This window comes from Esox lucius, chromosome 2 (genome assembly GCF_011004845.1).
Source record: "Esox lucius isolate fEsoLuc1 chromosome 2, fEsoLuc1.pri, whole genome shotgun sequence".
NCBI classification, from domain to species: domain Eukaryota; kingdom Metazoa; phylum Chordata; class Actinopteri; order Esociformes; family Esocidae; genus Esox; species Esox lucius.
In genome coordinates this window covers 32482080-32492130 of record NC_047570.1, presented here as the reverse complement: position 1 = coordinate 32492130, position 10051 = coordinate 32482080, and the positions used below count along the sequence as shown (strand labels likewise).

At 39.5% G+C, this 10051-nt stretch overlaps 1 protein-coding gene across 3 annotated transcripts; it reads right to left on the bottom strand.

The window, feature by feature from the left end:
- Positions 1–1804: 1804 nt before the first annotated feature.
- Positions 1805–8770, bottom strand: LOC105013690 (serine/threonine-protein kinase ppk4). Of its 3 annotated transcripts, XM_010875398.3 has the most exons (7): positions 8534–8770; positions 5947–8050; positions 4829–4992; positions 4522–4742; positions 2965–3094; positions 2778–2878; positions 1805–2672 (listed from the first exon to the last, which is right to left on the bottom strand). In XM_010875398.3, the coding sequence occupies exons 2-7, from the start codon at positions 7934–7936 to the stop codon at positions 2540–2542; spliced, it is 2739 nt and encodes a 912-aa protein (XP_010873700.2). In that variant the 5' UTR covers positions 7937–8050; positions 8534–8770; the 3' UTR covers positions 1805–2539. The 3 variants fall into 3 exon arrangements, with proteins under 3 accessions (XP_010873700.2, XP_019908030.2, XP_034151948.1); XM_020052471.2 differs by lacking the exon at positions 5947–8050; XM_034296057.1 differs by lacking the exons at positions 5947–8050; positions 8534–8770 and having other exon boundaries at positions 4829–5152.
- Positions 8771–10051: the final 1281 nt, after the last annotated feature.

Sequence of the window (10051 nt, the reverse complement as noted above, 5' to 3'; positions counted from 1 at the left end):
AAGCAAGTTTATTCAAACATCGAAGCAATTCAATGTGCTTTACAAAGAAAAAAAATTATATATATATATATATATATATATATATTTATTTATATATATATAAATACAATAACATAAAAACAAATACTCAAATGAAAACATCAAAACAAATGAAAACATAATAAGAAAAAATACAATAAGAAAACACGTAAAGATTAAAAATGGGATAAAAACATAGGAAGCTATAAGGCTAAACAGTGTGAATAAGTTTAAGTGCTCAGTCATAGGCAAGTGAAAATAATGTTTTAAAAATGGGTACATTTGGGGCATGTCTAAGATCTTCTGGTAGTTTATTCTAGTTGTGTACAGCCTAAGTGCTAAATACAGCTTCTCCGTGTTTAGTTTGGACTCTGGGCTCTACTAGCTGACCTGTGTTCATGGATCTAAAATATCAGAAATGTATTCGGGTCCTAAACCATTCAGAGATTTATAAACTAAAAGCACCACTTTGAAATCTATTCTGTAACTGACTGGAAGCCAATGCAAAGATTTAAGAACCAGAGTGATGTGCTCTGTTCTTTTGGCCCTGGTTAACATTCTAGCAACAGCATTCTGAATGAGCTGCAGCTGTTTTACAGTCTTTTTCGGGAGTCCAGTTAAGAGGCCATTACAGTAGTCAACCCTACTAGAGATAAAAGCATGGATGAGCTTCTCTTGGTCTTTTTGGGACACCAAGCCTTTGATTCTGGCTATATTTAGCTGTTATTTCGAGACCAATTCCCAAACAAATGTTACACACTGAATAATACACTGCTAAAAAAAAATTAAGGGAACACGTATTCATCAACTCAGTTAAACCTCAGGGATATAAGCAATTGTGAATCAATGTCGCCTGTTTTGGTGCAAATTAAAGTGACAACAGAGGCAACAGAAAGACAACCTTCAAAAAGGGAATGGTTTTTCAGGTGGTGGCCAAAGACAATTGTTCTCTCCTTATCTTTCCTGATTGATTCTTCTCTAGTTCTGTGTTTTGCTAGTGTCCTTGTCACTACTGGTAGCATGAGGCGGTACCTGCAACCCATTCAGGTTGCACTAGTAGTCCAGCTCGTCCAGGTTGGCACATTCAAGTGCTGTTGCAAGAAGGTTTGCTACTGGTGTGCATGTTTCTGACCAAACTGTCAGAAACCGACTCCATGAGGGTGGCTTGAGGGGCATGAGGGCTCACAGCCCAGCTCTGTGCAGCTCGATTGGCATTCACCAGCGAACACCAGAATTGGCAAGTCTGCCATTGGTGCCCCGTTCTCTTCACAGATGAGAGCAGATTCACACTGGGCACACGTGACAGATGTGAAAGAGTCTGGAGATGCTGTGGTGAACGTTATGCTGCCTGCAACATCATCCAGCATGACTGGTTTGGCGGTGGGTCAGTGATGGTCTGGGGAGGCATATCCTTGGAGGGTGGAGGTCGCACAGACCTCCATGTTTTAGCCAACGGTATCCTGTCTGCTGTTAGGTATCGAGATGAAATCCTCTGACCCACCGTCAGACCTAATGCTGGTGCAGTGGGCCCTGGGTTCCTCCTGGTGCAGGACAATGTCCGGCCTCATGTGACCAGAGTGTGTAGGCAGTTCCTGGATGACGGAGGCATTGATGCCTCTGACTGGTGCTCACGTTCCCCAGACCTGAATCCAAATGAGAACCTCTGGGGACGTTATGTATCGGTGCATCCGACGCTGCCAAGTAGCGCCACAGACTGTCCAGGAGCTCACTGATGCTCCTGGAGGAGATCCCCCCCATCCGCCGTCTCATCAGGAGTATGCCCAGACGTTGTCAGGAGTGCATACAGACACGTGGGGGCCATACACACTACTGAGTCACATTATGAGTTGCCGTGAAAAAAAACACGCAAATTGGAACAACCTTTGATTTTGGTGATTTTGGTTTCCATTGACCGTTGTTACATAATTTTGTTCTCAAAGAATTTGTTCATATATTTCATTCATCGAGACCCGTTGTGTGATTTAAGTGTTCCCCCTATATTTTTGAGCAGGGTAATACAAGGTTTTGCTATCTTTTAGATTTCATTAGAAAAACAAATGCAATGTAACATGATAAGAGGTGGTAAAACACCATGCTGGCAGATAGGTCAAAGTACTGTTCACTTCCATACAAAAGCTAAATGTAAAACAATACATTTTGGTCAACATTTCGATTAAGCTCAATTAAGGATTTCGGTTCAATCTTTAGTGCAACGTTTTGTTAAAGACCAATACAAATATAAGTAAAGTGAAGTTACTGCAATCTGGTGTTTCAACAGTGTGTTTTGACTGAATAAATACATACATTGTAGTACCTGCAACATTTATCTAATTAGCAAAAAATCTCAGTTTCCCCAGTATTGTATAGCTACTTATTGTGCTTTGCCTTTGTAGGCCAGTATTGCCAGTTGTTTTCTTCATTATATCTCTTAAATCATGAATCTTCGGACGCTTAAACATGATGTCAAATCAACATTCTAGCAGTAACTCGCGGTGATCTTAAAAATGATTGAATCGTGATCTTAGATCTTCACTTGGAAAAATCTATTTAAAGTATTTCGTGAATTCCACTCCTGCATTTTGGCAAACTTGTAGACATGTCCAAAGAGGTCAGGGAACATTGTCATTACATCAACCCTTTCGAAACTGTCCGCACTGCAGAGAGAGAGAGGAAAGATATGTTACCACCTTCAATGGTAAGAGAGTTAAAAAGAGTTCAAATATGTTTATGTACACAGTATTATTTGCAATTTAATTTACTGGTGCTCATGGAGATTGCGTAGGAAGCGCAACAATCCTAGTGTGTTTTCAGGGTATGGCTTTTTTCTACTGTCCATCGTCTTGATCAACTCAGATGGCACCTGTGTACATAAATACATGAAATCACTTGGAGTGTTTTAGTACCACTTAACGGCTTGTAAAGTGAACAAATGGATGTCCTTCTCACCTTGGACTTCCAGTTTGAGAAAGACATCCCTTCTACACATTGGTCCAATGCACGTAGGAGTTCTGGGTCTGCATTACGACACATCTCTGCCTCCTTCTCGTTCCCAATTTTTAGCAAGTACTCCATTCTCCTGAGAATCAACAGAATACTTTAAAATGCCTCCCATTGGGTCAGTGTCCCATCAGGACACGTTGTTCATGTCTGGTCCTGGCTGGGGGCCTCTAGGCATCTCTATGAACCTGGGGGCCACAGTCAGGGCCTGAACGCAGAGGTGTCTCTAGGCATCTCTGCGCTGCTGTTTTGGTAGGCCCCAATTAGAGGCAGCTACTCCACATTGTCTTTAATGGCACTTTTCTACTGCATGGTACCGACTCAACTCTACTCGCCTCGCCTCGCCTCGAAAAATTTATACAATATCTGGATAACATGTTTGAAAAACTGTGAAAAAGTAGAAGAATAGAATTATCGACCTGCAGTATAAAAGATGACATAACTGCAATGTTCTGCCGGCTATAATACCACGCCGACTGACTCAAGAGTAGCCTACTGTAGGCTACACAAGGCAGCATTTATAATGGTAGTTAGGAGGAAGCACGCGTGAGCAGTTTAGAAAGCTTGGTAGGCTGCTTCTGTTTGGCTTGACATTACTACTTTGACCAGTGCAATGTATGCCATAGAAAAATTCAGAGGAGGAAAAAGATGAGGTGCTTTTGTAGGCTATAATAACGGCGCATCTTTGCAATTCTCTCACGGGGATAATGAGTTGATTCAAATGCCAGTACATAGGTCCAAACCAAGAAGAGTTTTGGGAAAATACGATTGCTTAAATTACGAGTCTGGTCCTATGCAGTGGCACTGAAATTAACCCATTTCAAGGACTCCTGGGTCAGACCCGCAAAGACGCGTCATTCTCGTCTCATTAAACCATTCTCTAACTCTGGATGGCTTACAGCAGAACAGCTTGTTTTGCTTTGCTGCACGCTTTGAGTCACTCTTATCCAATCAGAAGTCTTCCGTGTTTTCACGTCACCTTTTGGTATCACCTCAGCTCGCTTGAAACCTCGAAGGAGCAGGTACTAAAAAAAGTACCTGGTACCAGGTAGTATCCTAACTTTTGTCCAATGAAAAAGCAGAAAGGCCAGGCGAGTAGAGTCGAGCTGGTACCATGCAGTGGAAAAGCACCATAATTGGGGACCCTATTTAAGTTGCCATTTGAGTTCTTTAGTTTGTGGATCATTGCTTGTGCCAGGTGTGTTGTGCCTCAGTATGCGGTTTCGCCACTCCTTCTGTTATTTTTGTTCATGAAAGAAAGTTATTAAAAGGATGTTACCCTACCCTCGCTCTATGCCTCGTGTCCTGCCTACTCTAGACCGTGACAGGTTGGCATGGAGACGCAATGGAAACTTATTAGATAATGTATTTCCTAATGTATTTGGAGCAAAACTACTTTCTGATTGGAACACTAAATCATAAAAATTGTAAATGGCCATGGGATTACAGAAATCTGTAATGATGAAACTAACCTTTTGTTTGACAAGTGATTGGACTGTTTCTCACCTCTCCTCTTTCCAGAAGTAGGGGTGGGCCAGCGTGTCTTCCACTGTAGGTCTTTTTATGGGGTCTTTATTGATCATCCACTCAACAAGGTCCTTCGATATCTCATCATCAATATGCTCCAGTGTGTACTTCCCATATAAGATGTTAATTTCACAATGGATTCCATTGCCAAATGGATGATGTCCACCAGAAATGATGTAGTACATTAACATCCCAGCCACCTGAAAAAGAAAGTTAATCAATTAATCAAGTTAAGAATTGGGTTCCAATTAACATGTTTTCTACAGTAGTAACTTGCCAATTTTACCTGAATATCAGTGCTCCTCTTATATCCAATACCACTGTCTTCATCCAAAGTTTCTGTGGCTTTCCAACATTTTGTTCCTGCATTGCTTGTGTGAAGAGTAGTTTGTCCCATGTTCAATTGCCGACTTATACCAAAATCGGCTAATCTCGCTCTGCCTGAAACATCTGAGAAAAAGTTATACAAAGCTTACCATTCAAACATACATGAATAGATAAATAACGGATTTCTGTTAGCCATCCAAAGTCGACATCCGCGGAACCGCGGACAGTGCTCATTTGCATAAAAATAGATTCGCCCTAATCGTCCGATTCCAATGGTATATTATTTGTAGCCACTTTCGTGAAGCGTTCCGTGTATAATTTGGGTTGTCCGTGTATAATATGGGTTGTATAGTTGTATAGTTTGGGTTGCTATGAGAACTTTTCACCAGGCAACGACATTGACCATGCATCTTAGAAAGGCTAATGTGTAGACAAGAATAGAGATTACAAGGGTGTACATCACTATAAATGATGATTTGAACCATAATACATTGTTTGTATTATAAATATGATATAAAAATAAATATTTAGTCCACATAGTATGGGGGTGTTCTTGAGTTTTTGGGAAGAAGTTGGTAATTTTTCTGAGTTTATAAAACATAGTCCAAACGTAACTAGCGATCTAGTGCTGATACCTGCTGGCCGTTTTGAGTTTATTTCTAGGTAGAAGAACCAAATTTTTTGGGTGTGCCTATATTTTTTACCTTCTATTATTTAATTATGTCATTATTTTCAACCCAATTACAGTGTAATTTGATAGTAAAGGCATGAAAGTATGAGGAAATACTATTGACACAAAACCTCATAATGCTTTAAAAAAAGAATCTTGATGCTGAATGGCAGAAATGTTTTCCGAAAACAATTTTTTTGCCTTTCAAACAGATGAGTTTTATTAATAGTGACCTAGAAGTCTGTTTTCATGTGTTTTTATTGTAGCCAGAGGGGTTTTTGTTACCAGGATACATCATTATAGGTTCTATCTGTTACAGAAATGAATCTAGGACCCAAAATGTCCAAGTAGTGAAATCCGGCCGAAATCCCCATAGGCTACCAAGGATAAATATGGTGTAGTCTTACCTATTAAAACATTCTGGGGTTTTATATCCCTGTGCAGAATTTTTGTATTATGACTGTGAAGAACACTTAAACTGCAAAGCACCTCCTGCATAATTTTCTTCAAGACTGGCATTTTGTCTTCTGGTAGGTGGTCGTTAATGTATTCCTCAAGGGTGTATTCACAGAGCTGAAGGACAAGGTAACCAAAGTTCTCATCCTCTGCAAAGTCCACATATCTCACAATGCATGTACTATCCAGTTGAGGAAGTCGTAAAAATTCCTCTTCATTCTTAAGGTCTTGATAGTTTGACTTCAGCATTCTCTTAACGGCTACCTCAGTACCATCATCTTTCAACCCCAGAAAAACTTGAGTTCCATCACTTCCTTTGGCTATTTGGAAATCTGGATGGACTACAAGATTCAGGGTACCCAATCTGTAAACATTCTGTGGGTTGATTTTACTGAGTTTCTCCAACTGCGGCCCCCACCGCTTACTAACCTTATGCCATTTCAGGGGTTTGAATTCATCAGAGGTACATGCGAATGGTTGAACACTGGAACTGTCCGCATGTACACCAGATTCCACAACTGGAATTGAAGTATCAAGCACTGGTTTCTCAGTCAGGTCAGTTGTACTTTTCTCAACTGGCAACTCTTCCTGTTTTTTTTTCTTCTTTTTTTTATTTTTCTTCTTAGATGAAGTAGTTTTGTGTAATTCCTCAGTTTTATCTGTTTGAGAGACTGCATTTCGGAGGCACATATCTAATTTTCTCAGTTTTCCTTTGAGGTCTTCATCTATCTCCATTTCAGCAGTAACAAGAATTGTCTCAGGCACTGAGGTTATACCTCGCGTTGTGATTGAAGCAGGTACTTTGTCAAATATGTAAAGACCTTCAAGCAAACCAAAGGTGTAGACACCTAAGCTGGAGGTCAGAGGATTGGAGAGATACTCATTATCCGTGAACACAATGATCCCATTGTATAACTCCTCAACAAATGGGAAGGTCCAGCACTTTTTGCGGTTTGGAGTTTTCTGAGTGATCACATAGAGTAGTCTGACAACTTCGGTGTTTAATCCCTGATTGGGGATTTTGGACTCAATTGTTAGATATTTCAGAAGACTGGGTATTGCTTCCAGTGACATTTCCGGAGGTATTTCATTCATAGTACAAAAAACTTTTGTCAAGCTTTTCACTGCCACTTGTTGTAATTCAATGGGAATTTTAGGCAAACGACTGATGGCTCCTTTAGTATAGTGATCGATTTTCTGAGATTCTTTGAGCCACTTTATGCCTGATTGTTGATACAAATTCTCAGTTGGGCCAAAAACGTTAAAGCACATGTCAAAGAGTGTAACATGATGCACAGGATTCACCACCAGCAAGTGTTTGCCATATTTTTTGAAAATATCCTCCACTGACATGAGACTTACTGCACATGAAAAATCAAAAAAGATCTTAAATTTGACAAAATCCCCACTCTCTGAAGACAATTTTGCAATCATGCTTTGCAACTTTTGGTCTATTTGAGGATTCCTTCCAAAGTATTTTTCAGGATATGCACCAGACATCATTAATTCTTTCACAACGTCTTCTCTGTCTATCATTACAGCGATTTGAATTGGAGTTAATGTCTGGTTGATATTGCTTCCATTTGGATCAGCTTTTTCTGCGAGTAATCTACTCAATATATTCAAATGTCCATTTGAAAATATAGCATAATGTAAAGCGGTCCAAAGGTTTATTGATTGAATATTGGGATCAGCCTTTTCTTTTAGAAGAAAGGTACAAATCTCTTCATTTCTAAATGCAACAGCAGCAATTAAAGGGGTAACATCATCCCGACACTCCTCACAAGGGTACAGTCCATTCAGGTCTTTGCCTCTGATTAATTTCTTCAGCTTATTTAAATTCCTGTCAATGATGCACTGTATAATGGGATCTGTTTGCCTATGTACCCAAGTCATTGTCTGTACCAGTTGGATCTGGAATTGACCAGGGATGATATTCATTATTCCAAAATGTACTTCTTCAAGTGTTTTCTTAAAGTTTTTTAAGTTGTAGGATTTCAGATTGCATCTTTAATCCACTTTCTGATCAGGAATGAAGAAGAAACTGGAAATAAACTATGGGAGAGAACAAAGAAATTAGCTGGAACTAAATTAATTGTGTTTATTTTTGTTTTTATTTAAGAAGGTCCAACTTGTTTTTACTAAAGCAGGGCATTCCTTTAACTTGACCCACATACCATTGCTACTTTGAACATAAAATATAGTAATCCTACAATATAGGTATCCTACACTTGATGGATACCTTTGTACATCAGCAGAGACCATATACTGCCATATACTGTATAATGTATTATATACATCAAATAGATTTTCTCTTTGTGGCATTAGCATTTGATAATGTGTACTGCACTTCCGTGTTACTCTCCCCATTCACAGCGGTTAAGCTCTCAATAACAATACTTCAATCACCAGTTTTACCATTACTTTTACCATTACTTTACCATTACTATCTAAAAAGAGACGGAAAATAACATCATATTAAACATTAGCAATGTACATAATAAAAGGTTACAATGTACATAATAAAAGGCTACTTACATTTTTTCTTTGTGTTATCGGCAGCAGCTCGGTTCAGGGAGTGACCACATCGGAATTCTCAACAGCTGGGTGTGTTGGAGTAATTAAAATGAAACTGACAATTTACTTAGTTCTCACATATCTTTAACAAACTGTGATGATAACACAAAAGTCCTCCTTTGCATATGTCTTCAGAAAAACCTTGCGGATGTAGTTACTGTAAGTGGACAAGATGGCCACGAGCAGAAATACCTCCAACTATACTGTACAGGAACCAGCATAAACAACTCTAATAACAAGACTCAACAACTCATGTCTCCCCATGCCAAGCCCATAACAAAGACAAATATTATGACTTTTTTTTTTAACAACATACAGTGGGGAGAACAAGTATTTGAAACACTGCCGGTTTTGCAGGTTTTCCTACTTACAAACCATGTAGAGTTCTGTAATTTTTTATCATAAGTACACTTCAACTGTGAGAAATGGAATCTAAAAAATTAATAAAAAAATCACATTGTATGATTTTTAAATAATTAATTTGCATTTTATTGCATGACATAAGTATTTGATCACCTACCGACCAGTAGGAATTCCGGTTCTCACTGACCTGCTAGTTTCTCTTTCAGATGCCCTCCTGTTCTCCACTGATTACCTGTATTAACTGCACCTGTTTGAACTTGTTACCTGTATAAAACACACCTGTCCACACATTCAATCAGCCCAGAACTACACGGCAGGACCTGGTCAATGACATGAAGAGAGCTGGGAACACAGTCTCAAAAAAAAACATTAGTAACACACTACGCCATCATGGATTAAAATCCTGCAGCGCACGCAAGGTCCCCCTGCTCAAGCCAGCGCATGTCCAGGCCCGTCTGAAGTTTGCCAATGATCATCTGGATGATCCCGAGGAGGAATGGGAGAAGGTCATGTGGTCTGATGAGACAAAAATAGAGCTTTTTGGTCTAAACTCCACTCGTCGTGTTTGGAGGAAGAAGAAGGATGAGTACAACCCCAAGAACACAATCCCAACTGTGAAGCATGGAGGTGGAAACATAATTCTTTGGGTATGCTTTTCTGCAAAGGGGACAGGACGACTGCACCGTATTGAGGGAAGGATGGATGGGCCCCTATATCAGGAGATCTTGGCCAACAACCTCCTTCCCTCAGTAAGAGCATTGAAGATGGGTCGTGGCTGGGTCTTCCAGGATGACAATGACCCGAAACACACAGCCAGGGCAACTAAGGAAAAATCGGTAGTGTATCAAATACTTGTTCTCCCCACTGTATATTATTTTTAATATACTATAACTATTGCAAGTAAAACACCTGACCAATCGCTCTCTGATTTTATTGAATTAAAAATGGTATACTGACATTTTGTTTGGTTTAATGCCTTATTTCAAATCAAAACGATAGATGACCTATCTTGGGAGCTCACCAGATATGTAATATTTTAAGGCAGAGGAACAATGGCTGCTTCTGATGAGTGAGAATTGCTATAAAATCACTATTAATTTGCAATGAATTCTGGAT